The sequence below is a fragment of the Melanotaenia boesemani genome, chromosome 5 (assembly GCF_017639745.1).
Source record: "Melanotaenia boesemani isolate fMelBoe1 chromosome 5, fMelBoe1.pri, whole genome shotgun sequence".
Taxonomy (NCBI): Eukaryota; Metazoa; Chordata; class Actinopteri; order Atheriniformes; family Melanotaeniidae; genus Melanotaenia; species Melanotaenia boesemani.
Window position 1 is genome coordinate 4,734,650 of NC_055686.1, and position 20,906 is coordinate 4,755,555.

The following is a 20,906-nucleotide window of genomic DNA, read 5'->3' on the forward strand; positions in this document are numbered from 1 at the left end:
AGAGTCTGGTGTCCATCGGGCCCTTGTGATGCCGTCTGTCCTTCACGGTTTTAACACAACTGAGGTTCTTTTTCCCAAGATGCAAGTCACCAATGAAAGAATATGGATAAAACTACCATCAAAAGGAAAGTCCTTCACATTCGGTCCTATTTTTACAGACCTTTCTAAGGGAGTAACTATGTACATAAATTCCCATTTCCATGTGTGTGTGCACAAACACAAATACACACACACACAAACAGGATGCCGACAGCGTTTCATTGCTGTTGTGTAATTTTCTTTCCCATTTTCCAAACGTTCAAAAAAATGAAAACAACTACAAGAAAAATCTTATGTGGACCAAAATATAATAATAAACATAATAAACTTTCCCCCTTTTATTCATTTTATTCCGGTGAAAAACGGATTACAATGCTGATTATCAGAAATGTTTTGTGTTGATTTAAGTTGTTCATCAAGCTCAGTTTGTCCCACACAGTTAGCATGGTTAGCATGTAGTTGCTACGTTTGGCCATTGGGGGGCGTGTCACACACAGTGACGCTGCTAACAGCTTTCCAGCAGTTCAGGGCTGTCAGCTGATGAAAAGTGTGGATGCTGCTCGCTGTTTGCTAACAAGTAAATATTCACCAATAACACATGTATGAGACAGTAAAAGAGCCCCAGAAAGTGTGGGAAAGTCGGCTGTTAGGTGTGTAGTTGTCAGAAGTGTGGTTAATGTTGTTAGCATGAGGAAGCTAGCAGCTAAGCTAACTTTTATCTGTCGTATCTGGACTAGAGTTCAGCCGTGAGTGTTTGTGATGAAATGTGTCTACATGTCCCTGTAGCTAAGGAGAAGATGTAAAGTACAGGAGGAACCATTGTAACGTGTTATTAGAGTAAAGTTTGCAGTGTGTGGATGCTGCCTGTACCTCTCATGTCTGCTTGCTAACAGCCGACCACAATAAAAACCCACAAAGATAACACACTGAGTCCTTAGTGAAGTGTGCAACACATTCATGCAGTGTTTCTCAGTCCTGGTCCTCAGGACCCCCTGCCCTGCATGTTTTAGTGGTTTGTAAATCCAGCACAGCTGATTCAGATCATGGAACTGCTCCTCCAGGTCTTTATAAGCTGCTAATGATCCACTTATTTCAGTCAGATGTGTTAAAGAAGGAAACATCAAAAACATGCAGGACAGTGGGTCCTGAGGACCAGGACTGGGAAACCCTGCATTTATGGAGGAGTGTAGGTCCAGTCCCTCATGCACCTCAGGGTTTAACTCTCTGATTTTACAACAACATTGCAGCCGTCTTCATTGGCAGTTTTTCTATCAGAGTCTGTACAAGATAAAACACTTTGCTTAAAACCACAACCAGCTGTTCAGTTCTGGAAACTTAAAGGATCATATTAAAGTTGCAGCTTTATGAGCTAAATGCTTTTCTAACCTACTGTTGAATTCCAGAATCTTTTATTTAACACTTTTCATGTTTATTTTTATCAACTTTTTCTATTCTTCTTCCAGGAAATGTGTCTGAAACACAGGACACAGGCATGGCAGACATTTCTGTTCATTCTGACCACAAGTTGGAACATTTGCTGAGATTCCAGCTGCAAATACACAATAATCTGAATACTGACTGTGTTCATGGATCAGAACAATGTCTCTGTTCACAGATGTTCTACAAACATCTGGCTTCTAAAGTCTGAAAACATTAAATGTGAAAGAACAGCAGGAGAAGAGAGAGATGAGATGTTCAACTCAGTTTAAATGATGCTCTATGGTGACATCATCATAGTCATCCAATCCCTGAGCAGTCTGGGTGGGTGGGGTCATCACCATGGAGACAGGTCACTTCCTACAGACAGAGCAGGTTAGAAAGAAAATGTAGATTATTGAACAACAGAAGAAGAAGAATTCAGAGATTGTTTGTTTGTTTGGTTGGTTCAGTGTTACCTGTGTCTCTGTGTCGATATAAAGACACCATGAGGGGGTTGGAGATGAAGTACGGACAGAACACCAGCAGGTGGAGGAGCAAAGTTAACAGAAGATGGAGGGAGAATGGGGAAAGGGGTGGAGCTACAGTAGTGGGTGGGGTTGTGGTTGTAGGTTTACCAGCAGAGAGAATCCCACCTGGTCAGGTGACTGTGGATGAAATAAGTGTTGAAATGAGAGTGAAGCTTCTCACCTGTGACAGAGATCCAGCTGGGTGGAGACTCTCCATGACTGCTGATGCTACACCTGTAGAGACCTTCATCAGACCTGGTAACATGGTGGAGGGTCATGTGACCTGTAGACTCAGTCCTGATGAGGGAGCCATCTTTATAGAAAGCAGCTGGGAGGTTGGAGGGAGGCTTTGATTGACAGCTCAGAGTGAGGTCATCTCCCTCCATCACAGGGAGGACAGGACTCTGCAGGATCACTGATCCACCTCAACACAGAGACAAACTACAGCATTTCATCCATTTCCACACAGCTTCATCACCACTAACTCCACAGTCTGATCTTACCAGTGACAGTGAGAGTGATGCTGTTACTGGTTGCTCCCTCTCTGGACTCACACCAGTAAACTCCAGAGTCCTTTTTGAAGACAACACTGATGTTACAGGATGAACCAGCTGCTTTCCCCCCATCTATCTCCACACTCACACTGTGGTCTGGTGGTGTTTCTCCTCACCGTCCATCCAGCAGAGCTGTCGTCCTCCTCACAGACCAGATACCCAAAGTCTCCTTCAAACAGCTGAGATCTGCTGGGACTGATGTTCAGACAAGCTGTGATAAAGATGGAAGAAGTTTATGATAAAAAAAATCTTTATAAATCAGCAGTCAGCATCTGAGCATCTCCATGGAAACAGGTTGAAAGTGTGAGGTGTTTTCTAACCTTGTTTGTGGTGCAGCACAGCAGTGAGCTCAGAGCTGCAGAGGAATGAAACTCAGCTCAGTTTAACGTTCACATTCATGAAGACAGCAGAGTAAAATGAGTCCAGTACTTACAGAACAGTGTTGGAGTAAGCAGAAGTTGACAGTTTAAAGTTTCTCCCTTAAGGTTGGGTAATGATTTGCGGATTCCCTGTTTGAACTTTGCTTGAACTTTACTTGCTCTACTGAAGTGCGAAATCTGCTCAATAAAGAGGCTGCTCTGGGGTTGAGACTTCGGAGTTGACACCAGACACTCTCTGAGTGCTGAACCACCGTCTCTCCCCATCATGATGAAGCTGACTTCACTCTGAGTTCTTTGTGTCTTATTTTATGATAGAAAAATACCCATCAAACAGCAGCAGCAGAGATGTTTCCTCCATCCTGATGCTGCTGAAATTAGACCCACTGTTTGCTCCGTTCATCCTCACATCAAGTCCTCTTCCTCCTCCTCCTCCTCTGTGACTCGGTGTCAGTGTTGTGGTTTCCTCTCTGCTCACCCTGTTAGAAAGCTTCTTCCATGTGATCAGAGAGCCAGTGAAGTGTGTGGGTGTCAGTGTTGTGTTTTCTCCTCCACTGATCTCTCTCAGGAAACTATTAGTTCTGTTTTAACACAGAAATGAAGAGAAGCATGAAGTGAGACAGACAGCAACAACATGGAGACCAACATCTGACACCAGAACCTGCAGGAGAACATCAGTACCTGCGTGATGCCTTCACTGACCCAGTTTAAGCAGCTTTGACTGTTAAACCTTCTCAGTGTTAGAAAGAGCGCCTATAAAAGAAGGTGATGTTGAAGCATTAATTTGATCAGTGTTGTAGAAACAAACCTTTTCCTCCTGCAGGTGAGAGCAGGTCAGCTGACAGGAAGTGAGATGGAGGTGGTTTGTTTCTTCTCTCGGCTTTAACCACTGATCTGTGGTCACTGTGTCACTTTACAGCTGGCAGATGAATGTTGGTAAATGTTTCACCAGGTTTTGTATTTCCTTTGTAAATCGACTCTTTTAGGTATGACTTCATATGCTGAGGTTGGAATAAATATATATTTTTACACTGGACAGAAAATTCTAGATGTTCTGAGCAGATCTGGTCCAGTTTATGACGCCTCACTCTGGTGCCAGCAGCAGTACAGCCTCCAGGTTTTACTAATCGTCGGTCTCCAAAAGTCTCCAATAACACCAGAAAAAGTAGCTTTTTCTTAAACAGAGGTCTAAAAAACTTGCTAAATATAATGCTAACATAGCTTAGTCTGCAACACTGTTTGTAATTATTATAATAATTATAATGGATTAGATTTATATAGCACTTTTCAAGGCACCCAAAGGGCTTTACATTGTGAATCCATTATTCATCCACTCCTCACTCATACCTGGTGATGGTAAGCTACTTGTGTAGCCACAGCTGCCCTGGGGCAAGCTGACGGAAACGTGGCTGCCAGCTTGCGCCTACGGCCTCTCCGACCATCACCGAACATTCATCCACTCATTCATACACCAGCGATGCCAACACTGGAGGCAAGGAGGGTTAAGTGTCTTGCCCAAGGACACCACAACAGATGACTGCGGGAGTAGGAATCGAACCACCAACCTTCCGGCCATTGGACGACCTGCTCTACCACCTGAGCCACTGCTAGTGATTAATGCATTAAAGTCTTTTGACTCATATTTTTGGAAAGGCCATAAAAAGGGCCTTGCAGTTCACCTCCAGGGTGATCTGGCAAATCATTTGTTCACTCAGGAAGGAAAAGTAAGAGATGTCCCAGGTGATGTCTGGTCTGGATGGGGAGCTGCTGACCTGAACTGGACATTGTCAGGTGGTGGAGGGATGACTTGGAGGATCTCCTTAACCTGGCCTGCATGTTCTCCAGTGAGATGGCAGAGAACAGGAGTCAGTGGAAGAGCTGCTCACCACCTTGGAGGAGGTTAATTACAAAGCTTCCTGGTGGGACGGTCCCTGAGATGCTGAAGACTCCGGATGTTGCGGGGCTGTCTTGGTTGACAGGTCTCTTCAACTAAGTGAAGATATTGAGAACGACTCCTGTGAAGTGGTGGACCAGGTGGTGTCTGCATCCTCATAGAGGAGGACCAGATGTTTCAACTCCAAAAGGGATCTCAGCTTCCTCAAGAAAATGTTCTCCAGGCTGTTGAAAAAAGAGGCTCCAAACCTGCAAACGGATGCAAAAGGAGCATAGTGGCACACGTGTGGCAGGCTGTGGATAAATGTGTTGGACGAAGTTGTTAAATGAGTTTTGGTACAAATAAAACTTGTAGTTCAGAAAAGTTAAACAACTGACAGCTGAAGTGAAGGTTAAGAATCTTTCCGGCTTGTTACCATGTGATCTCTTGTGAGCATGTGTTGATCTGCACCTCTGTTCTTGTAGGTGAGATGTGGTTTGTGCTGCAGAGCGAAACAAATCTGACGTGTAGCGGCACACAAAGAGGAAGAGGAGGATTTTCCTGTCAGTCAAACTGCTGCTGGTCTGATTCCATCCAGCTGCAGAATGGAGGGAACATGTGTCCAGATGCTGCTGGGTGAGTCCATCTGCTGGATGTGTGTTGGTGTGTAAATGCTGAGAGGTGATCACTGCTGCTTCCCACAGCAGAGCAGCCATTAAAGCTCCAACTGAGCTGAGTGTCATTTCTCTGCAGCTCTGATCTCACTGCTGTGCTGCACAACAAACGGAGGTTAGTAAACTTGGAGGAGAGATCTGTTTACACATGAAGCCATAACAAAGGTGGAGGTGAGTTCCAGCAACAGTGAGGCAAACTGGATGAACCGGTATGAAACTATGAGGAAGCTGAACGTCCTCCTCTGTCCTGAGAAGTCACCCTGAAGCTGATTGTGTAACAACTTTCTCTGTAGGTGAAGTGCGTCAAAGCGTCAGTGGCTGATGAAGGTGAAAAACCTTTTAAAGAGTCTCTTAGTTTGAGCTTGTTGCAGTTTGACAGGAAGATGAAGATGTTTGTGGTGCTCCTCATCCTCCTGCACGGTAAGATCAGCTTCTGCTCTTCTTTCATCTTTCTCTCTCTGATTGTGTGAACAGACATTTCAGACATCGTATGTCTTCCCTCACGTGTTTGTGAGTGAAGCAGAAAGAAAGCTTGTGTTGGAGTATCTGGATGTTTCAGAGAGAAACTCTGTGAAGAGCTGCTACTGTTTCCTGAACAAAGTGCTGCTGAAAGTTTAGCAGTAGGACATTTGGTAGAACTGAGTTTGGACTTTTAGCTGGAAAAGTCCAAATCAGCTGCAAAGTGAAGGAATGTGGGAGGGATTTTCTTGTGACTGTGATCTTATGGATCTATTCAGACTTAGAGTTTATTGTCATTCAGATATGCAGTGTATACCGAACGAAATGTTGTTGCATTCGCTCACAATAGTATAAAAAATATATATAAAATATAAATATAGTCTGATAGTCCGGTAAAGAACACTCATCGTCTCCTTGGTATTATCATTGGCAGCAGTAATGATAACAGCAGTAAATTCCCTGGGCTGGTAGAACGGTCTGCAGATCACAGTCAGGAGCTCAATGTCCGGTGAGCAGTGACTGGAGACAGAGCCAGCATTATACACCAGTTGTTGTTGATATAAATACACAAGCCACCACCTCTAGATTTGTCTAGCCCCTCAATACTAACAACATTGTCTGGAATTGAAGAGCTTGGTTTCTGTCAGAATGATGGCGCAGCAATTGTTTAACTCCTATTTAGATGTTAAGTCCAGCTAGAGATAGTCCACTTTAGTCTCTAGTGAGCAGACGTTGGAGAGGAAGATAGATGGAAGTGGTGTTTTGTAGGGATTAGCTTGTAACTTAGCCGTTAGCTCTCCTCAACAACCACGTTTCCGCCTTCGGTCACACTCCCTCCGCTTTCCCCACTGCCGGCCATTTCTTTCTTTTTATTTTTTCTTCTTTTTTTTTTAACTTGTCCTGTCCAGCTTCATAGCAAGCAAAATGATAATCTGGTTGCTGTATCGTGCTGAACAAATTTGCTCTGCAAGAGAAGGCCTATGAGTAAGGCTCCTCTTGATAATCTGATTCATTTATTTATTTACTTTGAATCATGGAATCTATGTAATCTTGCTGGACCTGACCGGAGGGGACAGAAAAAGATGGAAAATAGCAAAAAGAAGCAAAAGGGAAAGAAGAAAGGAGACAAAAACATCACAGACAGAAGGAAACGACCCTTCAATCCACATTTTCATCAGACAACAAACTGTTACACATGTACATGAACACACCAGAAAATTTCCTACAACTTTTACAAGAGAAGATTATAGCTTTCATAATAGCTTTGGGGCATTGAGATTCATGCATTCTGCCACCCTAATAGGTGTTACACATGGACTCCACGGAGACAAGGGCAGGTTAACAATACTTTATTATTCAGATGGAACACAAGGTGAAGGTCTTACTCAGACAGGACTGAAGGAGGGACAGGAACCAGGAACAGAGAAGGCGTGAGTCCATGAAGAATGCAGGTATAAGGTCCAACAGGGAATGACTGTGGTGCTGGTGTATATAAGGACTGGTGAGTCAATGGGGGACAGGTGTGACAGGTTGGATTGATTGGGAGCCGGGATCAGGGACAGGTGTGGAGGATCAGGGAAGTGCTGAAAGAGTGGCAAGACAGACTGTGACAATAGGTTTTTTTGCATATCATAGATTTAAGCTGGTGATATTCTAAAAAAATATTTGCTGCTAATTCCATATTGTGAAGTGAGAATATTAAATGAGAAGAAGTTTCCATTTTGTATTATATGTTCTGTTTTATTCCTTTATTTTTCCATTTAGTGAAGTTAATCATCTTTCTGTTGTGCAGGATGTCAGGGTTGTTCCAGAGGGGTGTAAACTAACATGGAAAAAGTGAGGATTGAGTTATTTTTAGAAAATCCCACCAAGCCACTAAGGAGGAACTGATATTGATATTTTAAAACACTTATGTGTTTTGATGGTTGAGCTGATGAATGGCAGGTCAGAGATAAACACATCCTCACACAATGCTTGCTCTACATCTAACCATGTTTCATCCAGACTGCTAGGTTTAAGCCATTTGGAGATATGCTGCAGCTTGTTAGCTAAGAAAATGTGATTAAAGTTGGGTAGCTCCAATCCACCTCTATCTTTAGTCTGTTGTAAAGTTTTTAGACTGATACGTGATGGCTTATTTTTCCATAAAAATTTAGATATATGTGAGTCCAGTGACTTAAACCAGCTGGAGGATGGTTTAGTGGGTATCATTGAAAACAGGTAGTTTACTTTAGATAGAACCATCATTTTAACTGTGGCAACCCTCCCCATGAGTGATATGGGTAAGCACCTCCACCGTGAGAGATCATCCTCTATTGCTTTAAGTAGCTGGACATAATTTAGCTTTGTTAGTTCTGATAACCTGGGGGAAATGTTTATGCCTAAATATCTAATGTTTCCAGACTGTAATGTAGTATTGGGTATGTTTTGTAGGTCACAGTTGATGGGCATAATAATAGTCTTAGACCAGTTAATAGAGTAGTCAGATATTGATGAGAACGTGTTAATAAGTGTGATGGTAACTGGATGGAAGTGTCGGGTCTTTACCTGGTTTTAATAGTAGAGTAATATTGGCTAGGTTCATATTTGAAGATATTTTCTGTTTTTCCCTTACTTCTAATATCGTAGAAGGTGGGTGCCAGCATTGTCCAGAATTCTTTGTAGAATTCTGCTGGGTAACCATCTGGACCTGGAGCTTTATTGTTGGGCATATGCTGGAGAGCTTCATGGAGTTCATCGACTGAAAGGAGGGAATCCAAGACCATTTTATCTTCATGTTTTAATTTTGGAAGATTGATGTTACTAAGAAATTGATCAATATTGTCATCCGTTGTAGTTAGTTGTGATAATGTGTAGCTATATACTGTTTTATAGAATTCTTTGAAAGTGTTATTTATCTTGTCAGGGTCGTGGCTGATGTTTCCTTCTGGATCTCTGCGGGCCGCTTCCGCTTGGTGAATCCGCTGCTCCACAAGCCGCAGGGTCTAGCTGGCGTAGCGCTCCGAGGATGCGTAAACACTCCAGAGTTGTCTTATCTACAAAGCCAAAGTTTCTGGATGGTCGTAAATCAAGCAGCTGCTGGCGTTCGTACTATACTCTGCTGAGTACTGACTAGATTCATGATCCTAGATGGTGTATTTAACAAAGTCCCTAATTGTCGCGAGCCCATGCAGCCACAGCCGGACTGGGCGCCGCCATCTCACTTGGTAAACTACACTGTAATGAGATCAAATTCCGGTAACAAGAAGCTCTGATGTAAAAAGCTCTTTTCTGATACAAAAAATACACAATTGAAAAATACATACAAATACATTAAAAGGTGGAATGTGGAGAAAATCAGGAGAAAACAAGAGAAGCATCAGTGTGTGTGTGTGTGTGTGTGCGTGTGTTTGTGTGTTTGTTTGAGCGCATATAATAATAATCTGACATGTTATGTTATAAAATGGATCTTTACGTATCTTTCATGTTCAGTTTGTCACAATAACACAGTTCCTTAGAGCACCATGTAGACAGAGAGATAAAACTACAGCTGATTTGTCCTTATGTTTGTGTCCTCACAGTTTCCCAGCATGCCTTGCCTGGTGTGGTGGAGGTGAATGAGGGGGCGGAGTCAGTCTTGCTGCCCTGTCGGTACTCTGGTTTTATTGAAGACAACCCCACAGTCTTGTGGACTCGCAGTGATCTCAGTCCCACATCTGTCCACCTGCAAGGAGAAAAGGGTGCTCTGAAAGAACAAAACCAGCGTTACAGAGGACGCACATCAGTGATGTCTGATGCTTTTGATACTTCAGATTTCAGCCTCACTCTGAGAAAACCAGAACTGTCTGACAGCGGTGATTATACCTGCTCCTTCAGAGATGACCGAGCTACATGGTGGGTGGCTGATGTCCAGCTGATGGTCAAAGGTGAGCAGCAAACACCTGCTGTGGATACAGATCAGGGGTAAAACTGGAAAAGACTGAACCAACAAACTGATGAATATTTGTTGTAAGACTGAAAATGAAACAAACTCCTCAGGAAAAAAGAGAAAACAACAGCTGACATTTCATCATTCACTTCAGTTCAGTTTTTTAGCACCAGTTCATGACAGGGTGAAGACTGAACTGGACTACAGACGACATGTAGAGCTGAGATTTGTCATGTTTTCTTATTAACTTAAAGGTCAGGTATGACAGCAAATATGGCAGGTTGGTGGAGGAGAACCTTGGTCACTCTTGGTCATCATATTGAGCGAGCATACCACCCTTCTGAAGGTTGGACATCTAGACCAAGATTTAGACTCCTCTCATAAGAATAGGACATGTATTCTGTTCCCTTGTAAGAACAGTTCCTCATCACCACATGTTGTTTTCATCACCTCAGGAATCTATGAGAAGGAACAGAATCACCATTCTTGTCTTCTTCTTCTCTGCTGTAAAAAACTAAAGTTTCCTACGTCAGAGTTGCGAATAAAATGTTTTTCTGGAGATCTGTTGGAATAATTAACGGATGTCATTAAAACCCAAAGAGATGGTACAATCTGTGTTTCTAAAATATTAATTTATTATTATTTGTGGACAGACACAAATCACTGCTTCTATTGCTGTCAGTATTAGTGATGCTGCTCCTATGATTTATTTTGTTCTGTCTTCTCAGACCATCAGGTGGAGGTGAAGGTGACTGAGGGGGCGGAGTCTGTCATCCTGCCCTGCAGAACAACACCTGACCTGCCCAAAGACGTTACTGTGGAGTGGACTCACTCTGATCCAGATTTAATGATGGTTCATGTTTATCCAAACACAAGTAAAGACTTTATGAAGCAGAGCATATTTCACAGAGACCGTACAGAGATGTTCAAAGACCTGCTGAGTTCTGGAGACGTCAGTCTGACCCTGAAACACCCCACAGACAGAGACACGGGAAGCTACATCTGCACCGTCTACAGAGACAAAGACATCCTGAGACAGAAAGTAGTTCTGATGCATGGCAAAGGTCAGAGGTGTAGATACAGGTCAGTGATGTAGATACAGGTTAGAGATGTAGATACCGTTAAGAGATGTAGATACATGTCAGAGAAGTAGATACAGGTTAGAGATGTAGAAATCGATTAGAGATGTAGATACCGGTCAGAAATGTAGATACAGGTGAGAGATGTACAGTGCATCCTGAAAGTTTTGACAGTGCTTCACTATTTCCACATCTTATGTTGTTCCAGAAATGGAATAAATTCTTTTTTTTTCTAAAAGTTCATGCATTCATCTTTCCATCTATCCTGACTAGTCTCCCAGTTCCTTCCAATGAAAAACATCCCCACAGCATGATGCTGCCACCACCATACTTCACTGTAGGGATGGTATTGGCCTGGTGATGAACGGTGTTTGGTTTTCTCTAAACATGACACCTGGCATTCATGCTAAAGAGTTTAATCTTTGTCTCATCAGACCAGAGAATCTTGTTTCTCATGGTCTGAAAGTCTTCTAGGTGTATTTTGGTAAACTCCAGGCGGGCTGCCATGTACTTTTTACTAAGGAATGGCATCCGTTTGGCCACTCTACCATTCATGCCTGATTGGTGGATTGCTGCAGAGATGATTGTTTTTCTGGAAGGTTCTCTTCTCTCCACAGAGGAATTCTGTAGCTCTGACAGTGACCATCAGGCCCTGACTAGGGCCCTTCTTCCCCGATCGCTCAGTTTAGGTAGCCGGCCAGCTCTAGGAAGAGTCCTGGTGGTTCTGAACTTCTTCCATCTACGGATGATTGAGGCCACTGTGCTCGTTGGGACCTTCAAGGCAGCAGACATTTTCCTGTACCCTTCTCCAGATTTCTGCCTCGAGACAATCCTGTCTTGGAAGGTCTATAGACAATTTCTTTGACTTAATGCTTGGTTTGTGCTCTACCATGCACTGTCAAGTGTGGGACCTTATATATAGAAAGATGTGTGCCTTTCCACATCATGTCCAATCAACTGAATTTACCACAGGTTGACTCCAGTTAAGCCGTAGGAACATCTCAAGGAAGATCAGTTAAAAACAAGATGCACCTGAGCTCACTTTTGAGCTTCATGGCAAATGCTGTAAATACTTATGTACAAGTGATTTCTTAGTGTTTAATTTTTAATACATTTGCAAAAATTTCCATAAAAATACTTTTTCACATTGTCATTATGGGGTATTGTGTGTAGAATTTTGAGGACAAAAATGAATTTATTCCATTTTGGAATAAGGCTGTAACACATCAGCTCAGAAATCAGAGATGTAGATACAGGTCAGAGGTTATAACTCTTCCTTTTTTCCACAGAACCATTTCCATCTTGGGCCACAGCTGTTCTGGTTCCCCTGGTTCTGGTTCTTGTCATTTCTGCTGGTGTTTTATATCATTTTAGGTTCTATTTCATGTCAGGTGAGTCTCTAAAACTACACTACCCATAATGCTGATGGTCAACATGAGTCTTCTTGTGGTTCTCTGACAGTCAGATTTGTTCCAGAAGCTGAGACAGAAATGTGAAGAGAAAGTTCAGGTTTTGTTCCAGAAGTCAGGAAAGCTCCTTCAGACTGAGTCCTTCACCAGTAAAGCAGCTCCACATCATGACTTTACCAAACAGAGTTGAAGCTTCACTGCATTTATCTCACACAGAGTCTCCATGTGGAGCAGCTGTTCTTCTTCTGTGGTGGTAAACAGCTGGATGCAGCAGCTTCAGTACATGTTCCTCCTGGAGCTGAGCTCAGTCGTGGTGGAGTTCAGCTTCAGATGGTTCAGATCTGAGAAGACTCTGTACAGACAGCAGATCCTGTCTGTACAGCTGATGGTGTTTGTTTCTCTCAGTCTACCAGGTGGAGGTGGAGTCAGGGGCGGAGTCTGTCCTGCTGCCCTGCAGAACCACAGTTCACCTGCCTGGAGACGCTAAAGTGGAGTGGAGGGATAATCTCTACAGGACAGTCCATGTGTATCAGAACGGTTCTGACCAGCCTGAAGAACAGAACCAGTTCTACAAACCCAGAACAGAGATGGAGAGAAACCCTCTACAATCTAGAAACCTCAGTCTGACTCTGAAACACCCCACAGATTATGACAGTAGAACCTTCACCTGCAGAGTCTACAGCAGGGAGGGAAACATCCTGATGAAGAAACAAGTTCTGCTCACAGTCAGAGGTCAGTGGATTAAATTTGATGTTTGAGTATTTTTCCAATCAGCTGATCAGTTGTGATCAATACTGATCAGAGTGTGTTTAGAAGGTGAAAGTGAAATGTGTGTGTTTGAGAGTAAATGTGATTGAATGAGTTCAGCATTTAGCTGCAGTCTCACAACGCTGCTCGTAGAGTTCTTGTTTGATTGGACCTTAGGACCGCACAGGAACCAGGACCAGTTCAAATATGAGATCTTTATTTAACTGGTCTTCAAAGTCCAGGACATAAAATAAGAACCTTAAAGTACAAACAGAGAACATGAAATATCATGCTTAACCACTTATATCATTATAATTATAATATAATTATAAAATTTAACAATTAAAATAAAAATTACAATTATCTTGTAAAGAAAAGTGAAAATGTAGGAAAAATGGAGATTTTTTACTTTAACATGGACTTTTATTCCAACATGTCCATTCTCATCTATTTAAAACATTTAAGATAACAAGTCAGAAATGGAGAAACAAAGAATCCTCACAACCTGAACACAGTGAATTCAGAACATCCCAAATATGCAGAAAACCTCCTGCTTTCTTTGTGAGTGTGTAAAAGTCAAATTCTACTTTAATTCGAGCAGCTAAAAGCCCCTTCAGCACCACAGTCCTGTGATGACGTATGGAGGGGGTTGGAGCGTGGGGAGGTGGGCTTTATGTGTGTCTAGCTGTCCTGGATCTGACTTTAGGGCAGCTGGTTGTGTCCATGAAGGTCAGGTCTCCTTAATTCAGCCAGTCTGGACAGGACCGGAGAGGACACAGTTTCTTTTAACTGCTGCTGACACTTTGGACAGAAGTCCATCCAGAAATATCAGCAGAGCTGCTTTCAATGTGCCCCAGTAGTTGTCCAGGTCTGCGGGATGCTGGATGCCTCCATATGGATCAGAAAGCTTTGTGAGTCTGGTCAGGAAGTGGACAGATTCATCTTAGACCAGATGACTTTGTCTTTTCAGTCCATCCCAGAGTTCAGTGACTGGAACTCTGTACGCTGCGTTTCCATCTGCATTCTAGTTGAGCTGTTCACACCTGGCCAGTCCCACAGTCTTTGCAGCAGGTTTCTGGAAATCTGCAGCTGACGTTCTCACGGCTGACAGATGACGGATTTCAGGCCTGGTTGCTCTGAATTCATGACAAAAGTCTTTAAGGGCTGCTGGGAATTCTGTGGTGCTGTCAGCTGGGTTTGGAAGTTCTTTTCTTTTTTTCAGTTCCAGACTGGAGTCCCCATCTTTGTACAGATCACACTGGCCCCTGTACAAATAAAAATACTCTTTTTATTTTAATACTAGAACACCAGCGGTAATTCTGACGCTGCATTTAAACTTCATTCATTCCCTTTAGAAGTTTAGAGCTTAAATAACATTAGCTAATTCTAATCAAAGAAGGTTTTAGGAAACAAAGTGTGAAGCAACAATTGTCGTCTTGTTTGCCACAGAAACCATCAAAGTCTAAACTTAGAACCAGAACCAGAATCCACTTTATTGTCGTTGTACAGGGTGCAACCAACCTGAGGAAGCAGCTCTCATGTTAAGATAAAAACACACTCCCGAAAAAATAATGATGAAATGAAATAATTAAAATACATTTAACATTTGACGGACAGCAAGAATTATTGCACAGGCTCTATTTCAGCCAAATGACTCAGTACTTCATGGAAGCAGAGTTCAGGGATGAGACAGCTCTGGGATAAAAGCTGTTTTTCACTCTGTTGCTTTTTGCTTTTATCTTTGCTTTTATTGTCACAGCCTGAATATTAGTAAAAAGCGGAGCAGGGGTGGAGGAACCTGAAGTGATGGAGAACAGTCCGACAGCATGACAGAAGTAAGAGCTCGGCTATATGAAGCAAGAAGAGGAGATTTATATGATCATGAGCGTCTCCACTAATTACTATGAGCTTAAATCAACTATTCAGAAGTGTCAGCAGCTCAGATCAGGTCTCTGCTCCTGCTGCAGCACCTGCACATGACTATGCAGCGTGTGCTGCTGGTGGCGGCTTGTTTTTCTCCAGCTTCTTCCTACCTGGTTCCACCTCCTAAATAGATAGATAGATAGATAGATAGATAGATAGATAGATAGATAGATAGATAGATAGATAGATAGATAGATAGATAGATAGATAGATTGATTTAAATGATCATATTTCCTCTGTTTACAGACTAAATATTAAACCTAGTATGTAATTATTGTAATTAAATGTAATTATTTCCACAGGATCTCTGTCCCACTATCAGCTAGTAAACATCTCAGTTTTATTAGAAATGCTCTGCTATGACTTGATTAGAAAATCAGCTTTAAATAAACCACATTTCTGAATAAATAATGTGTGGAACACCAGTAACACACCAGTCTGGGCTCCCTGCTACGGCGGCCATGTTTGCTTCTCCACCGTCTCTCAGGAAGGCAGGAGGTCCGCTCGGTACACTTCGGTCCTGTACGGTGTGATGCCCCCATCTTCTCCAGCATCACCACACTCTTCTGAACTGGAACTGGCTGATGGTTCCACCAGACAAAGCAGACTGGATGTACTGGAACCATCATCCATGTTCTCATGCATGTAGAATGATCTTCCAGCCTCCAGCTGTTCTCCCGCTGACGTAGATCCGACCCAACAGAACTTTTGTTGACATTAAATAATAAAGTGCTGCTGGTGGTGGGCAGGGGAGGGAGGGATGGAGGGAGAGGGGGTGTTTTAGGGTTAAAGGATTTAATCCATAAAAACCAGAGTGAGACTGGAACGTGGTTGTTGATGCATCTGAAGCTGAAATAAAAAGTTGATGAAGAAGAAGAAGAAGAAGAAGTCCTCTGCTGCTGAAGAACCCAAACAAGCAAACTGAACTGCTCCTCAACACACTGATGTTTGTTCACACAGCATCCTGATTGGTCCACACCTAGCAACACCAACACACACTGATTATGGGATGTTGCTGCTCTGCTTTCATCTGGATTGTTCTTCCAAATTCAAAGACGTCTCAGAGCTCCTCTTTAGGTGAAGTTTGAACTGGAGTGAAAGTCCAGATTCAGACTGGAAAAACTTTTCCACCATCACTTCAACATTCTTCATCCATTTACTCTAAAATGTGTCATTTAGGTGGAGGACTCCAGAACATGAGGACACCTTCATCATGTGGCTTCATCATCACTGACTGATGACATCATGTGTTTAGTTTTCCAGGAAAAGTTCCAGAGAATTTGCTCTTTTTTCCCAGTGTGAGAGTTTCCATGAAGGGATGAGGAAGCTCAGGTGCTTCTACAAAGACCTTCTGTCTTTTAATGACAAGTCCATCTGGAAGCAGAGGCTGAAGTTTCCTCTGTTCTTCCTGCTGAAGGAGTCACATGATCAGGACTTCCTGTATGCTGCTTCCCAGTAGTGGACTTTGTGTTTGACAGGAAGCTTCCAGACAGAAGAAGAAGGTCCGTGTTGAACATGTTTGTGTTCAGAGGAGCTTCTTCCAGCTCTGATCTGAGCTGCTCTGAAACGTGTCTGTTCATTGAAGCTGTTTGACTCCCACTTTCTGATCACTCATCAATAAGCTGATCAGCTGATTGATTTTCTTCTTCTCTCAGTCTGTCAGGTGGAGGTGGAGGAGGGGGCGGAGTCTGTCCTGCTGCCCTTCAGAACTACACCTGATCTGCCTGGAGATGCTGAAGTGGAGTGGTGGCGCTTGGAACCTAAACCAAGAATCTATTGCCACGTTTACCAGGACGGTTCTGATCAACCTGGAAAACAGGACCAGGTCTACAGAAACAGAACTAAGATGAATCAAGATCCTCTGAAAACTGGAGACTTCAGTCTGATTCTGGATCATCCCAAACATGGAGACAGTGGACGGTACAGATGTGGAGTGAAGAGGGAAGGAGGTTTCATCAGATATAAAACAGTTCTGCTCAACGTCAAAGGTTTGTTTGTTTGTTTGTTTGTTTGTTTGTTTGTTTGTTTGTTTTTTTGTTTGTTTGTTTGTTTGTTTGTTTGTTTGTTTGTTTGTTTTCTTGTCTGACTGTCCTCTGTCTCCTCTGCAGGGAGAGTTCAGGTCCAGGATCAGAGGACATCAGGAACAGAAGCAGATCCGACTCCTCTGATGGCTGATCAATCAGTCTGATCTTTGATTATTGATCCAATCTGACTTTGGATCAGAGAGAAAATATCAGTGAAGGATCTGATGGACGATGGATGAAGAGAGGACTTGTTCCAGCCTGCAGACGTAGTATTGATCAGTAGTGATCAGTGATGTCAGAGTGGAGTCAGTGTGATGTCATATGTTGATCAGCTGTGTGTTTTGGACTCCAGCATCTTGTTGTTTGTTTTAGACTCTTAGTGTCATGAAGGCGTCCTGCCGTAGATCCTGTTAACTGTGACAGAGGTCTCACTCTGGACCAAACTTTCCAGCATCGTGGAGGACGTTCCCTCACCGTAACATCTGGAGGAAGAGGAGAGGGAACTTTCCAGATGTTCCCTCACCGTAACATCTGGAGGAAGAGGAGAGGGAACTTTCCAGATGTTCCCTCACCGTAACATCTGGAGGAAGAGGAGAGGGAACTTTTCAGATGTTCCCTCACCGTAACATCTGACCCATCCCCCTGATATTATGTAGAAAATCATTCAGTTTTTGTCTTGTTTAGCAATAAATATGCAATAATTCAAACTGGCATTTAGAGGGTTAAACTAGTGATGTGCTGATCGATACCAAAATATCGATACTACCGATACCAGCTTTTTATGCTCTAGAATCGATTATCATGTTAGAATATCGATATTTTACTGATTTGGGGTAAAAATGAAGTCTCTCATGAAGTGGAATACAGTGGAAAGTAACTAGAATATCCGGATCTTCTTTAAATTATACCCAGTTGGCAGGAACTACTTTTTCTTCCGCCTGCCATAGTCCTATGTGAAGTGGCCCAGCGTAGGGGCGCAGCAGCATCTCTCACTCAGGCCGTAGCATCACGTGTGGAGCTGAACAGCAACGGTGTGATGTATGATGTGTGTGTGAAGACATAGAGATGTTGTAGCAGCACCACAAACCTCCTGAAACATCTGAGAGTCGACCAGAACACAGAATATAATTAAATTATGATGAGGAAGAGGAGGAGATTAGCAGGACAGGTGCTGCAAGGACGAGACACGTCACTCTTGGAGTCCTTTGATGCTGCAGCAGGTACTAACCACTATTCAGAGGGAGGAAACGTGGAGCTGTGGACCACTGATGCTACATATTGGGAAAGTGGTTTTCATCTGTCTGCTGGGTTCAGGTTTTTGTGTTGATGTTCAAACAACAGGAGTTCCCCTCGTTCTAAAGACTATTGCATCCTGTTTGTTATGTGCAGCATTAAATGTGGTTATGAAATAAGAAAATACTGCAATAAATATCTGTATGAGTTCAGCTTGGAGTGAAATGTGTCCCTGAGATCAGCTCACATCAGTTCAACAGGCCCAGATTCAGTCAGTAAGGAAGCTGCAGAGGCTTCTGTCATGGATCTGGCATCTTCTGGATCTGGTGACCCAGAAGGTTCACCTGTAGAGGCCTTCATCAGACCTGGTAACACGGTGGAGGGTCATGTGACCTGTAGACTCAGTGCTGATGAGGGAGACAAAACTGATGCTGGTTCTCTCCATCCATCATTTTTCTCCTCTCAGTCCATCCAGCAGAGCATTGGTCCTCCTCACAGCTCAATCTCTAGAGAACAATTCCCACTTTGACCAGCAGAGGGCAGCGTTGCCTCACGGTAACACCAGTTCAGACTGTTGATTTATAGTGAAGAACAACTTCACATTATGTCTACTTTACTTGAGTTTTTCACCTTTTTTCTTTACCTTTATAACTTTATAAATCAAAGAGAAATGTTTTATTTTTAATCCTTCTTACATGTTAAAAGCTGACTTAGTTATTTGGTTAATGAAGGAGATTTCCTTCTTCTCTGTATTGAGACAAGGGAAAATCCTGGAACTGCCAAGTTAATATAAATTTATAACCAGGTCTCACAACTAAACATGATACGCTGCAGAAACAGAAGAATATTTGTTTAGCTGGTTTCTCCCACAGTGAGTATTGATCAGTGTTGGCTTATTGATCCGTGATCAGAAAGTGGGAGTCAAACACTGAACATGATCCAGTGTGAGGAAGCTGCTGCAGGTGCTGCTACCAGACTCCATTAATACTTCACTGCTTTCATTCTTCTTCTGCCACAAAGATTCAGCAGAAACATGATGTTTGTGGAGAAGAAAAGAACATTTGTTCCTCATCTATTTTCTCAGAGAGAGATCAGATGGAAACGATCAATCCTTCTTAAATCTAAACCACAGTTTAAGACGTTGTAATTAGCAAATAGCAAAGCAGAAGGATTCATGTTACACGACGCCTGGTCCAGGTTTCACATCTGCAGCATTCATGGTTTTACAGCTTCCTTCTTCCTGTCGTCTTCCATGTGAGACAGACTTTTTATTTCATTCAATAAATCACAACTCATTTTAAAATCAAACACCTTCAATCAGATGTTGAATGAAAAAGGAGCAGCAAGAAGTAAAGTCATTTAAACATCATGGAGCAGCTACACTCAGCTCAGAAGTCTCGTCTTCAAACCTCATCACGGAATAATTCTCCAGAAATGAGAGAAGACACAGAAATGTCCTGATAAGACGGTTTTAATGAGGAGAGTCGCTCTAAATAATCTGAAAGTTCACATCTCAGAGAACGTGCTGATGTTAAGAAAACCTACAAAGATTACTGGATCCATTTTAAGCCGTAACACGACTCAGAAATTCCTCCAATGACGTAGATTCAGCTTGTTCAGCTGCGTCTCTGTGATGGACATGTACGGCGAGTGGAAGGGGCCAATTCTGTGTTCACCTAGCACAGAAGAGGATTCTTCACCTCCATGGGAGAGCTTTAAAATGCAGATTTTTCTCTGGTTTCCAGGTGGCTGACGCCACATATTGTCCCACATCTCATGTAGAAATCTGATGGAAAACAAATATTTCTGCAGAAACACTGAGTGGAAGCTGGAATTTAACACATTTAACCACAATATCTGACAGAAAAACCACAGTTAGATTTTATTTCCCTCATCGTGTTCACAACTACTACAAAGTGTTTCTTTGGAAGAAGCTCTCACAAAGTCTTCATTTCTTTTCATGTGAATTTAGTCAGAAATGCTGCAGATATTGAAGTCAGGTTGCTGCTGGTTTCAGGACAAATAGCAGCTAAATGCTGCACTGCTCAGATCCACATGCACACATTTTAATGAGATGGCTTCACACTTCATTCCTCCATGTTTTCTGTCTAGATTCAAGAAGACACTTTTACATTTGTCATTTTTTATGCTAATTTCTAAATTTTTATATGGTTTAACCCTTTAAAGTCCAACCAAGATAAAATGTGGGGAAAACTCTATTTTTTTTTCTTTATCTGAAGTCTTTATTTGGCTCTTTAACAAAATGTAAAAGATTAACTAAAATATTTTAGTAGTAGGCCATAAGAGGCCAACAACCCAGCAGCAGGACCGCCACCTCCACCTTTGTGCAAGGAGGAACAGGAGGAGCACTGCCAGAGCCCTGCAACATGACCTCCAGCAGGCCACAAATGTGCATGTGTCTGCTCAAACGGTCAGAAACAGACGCCATGAGGGAGGTATGAAGGCCCAACGTCCACAGGTGGGGGTTGTTCTTACAGTCCAACACTGTGCAGGACATTTGGCCAATATTGGCAACTTGGCCACTGGCGCCCTGTGTTCTTCACAGATGAAAGCAGGTTCACACTGAGCACATGTGACAGACGTGACAGAGTCTGGAGACGCCGTGTAGAACGTTCTGCTGCCTGCAACATCCTCCAGCATG

At 42.7% G+C, this 20,906-nt stretch overlaps 2 protein-coding genes across 2 annotated transcripts in view; both read left to right on the forward strand.

The window, feature by feature from the left end:
- Window positions 1-20,906, forward strand: part of LOC121640415 — a 601,409-nt gene that overhangs the window by 344,257 nt on the left and 236,246 nt on the right. Inside the window, exon 18 of the mRNA XM_041986133.1 lies at window positions 12,723-13,049. Coding sequence (XP_041842067.1) covers window positions 12,723-13,049 — 327 coding nt within the window. The remainder of the gene's footprint in view (window positions 1-12,722; window positions 13,050-20,906) is intronic.
- LOC121640455 (butyrophilin subfamily 1 member A1-like) lies at window positions 5,288-17,597 on the forward strand. Its single transcript, XM_041986224.1, has 8 exons — window positions 5,288-5,425; window positions 5,543-5,883; window positions 8,828-9,005; window positions 9,483-9,827; window positions 10,558-10,893; window positions 12,198-12,299; window positions 16,643-16,975; window positions 17,096-17,597. The coding sequence occupies exons 3-8, from the start codon at window positions 8,930-8,932 to the stop codon at window positions 17,173-17,175; spliced, it is 1,272 nt and encodes a 423-aa protein (XP_041842158.1). The 5' UTR covers window positions 5,288-5,425; window positions 5,543-5,883; window positions 8,828-8,929; the 3' UTR covers window positions 17,176-17,597.

Coding starts and splice junctions, on each gene's coding strand:
- LOC121640455 (XM_041986224.1), top strand. CDS start 8,930: ATGCGTAAACACTCCAGAGTTGTCTTATCTACAAAGCCAAAGTTTCTG. Junction 9,828..10,557: donor TGTCCAGCTGATGGTCAAAG/GTGAGCAGCAAA, acceptor CTGTCTTCTCAG/ACCATCAGGTGGAGGTGAAG. Junction 16,976..17,095: donor AGTTCTGCTCAACGTCAAAG/GTTTGTTTGTTT, acceptor TCTCCTCTGCAG/GGAGAGTTCAGGTCCAGGAT.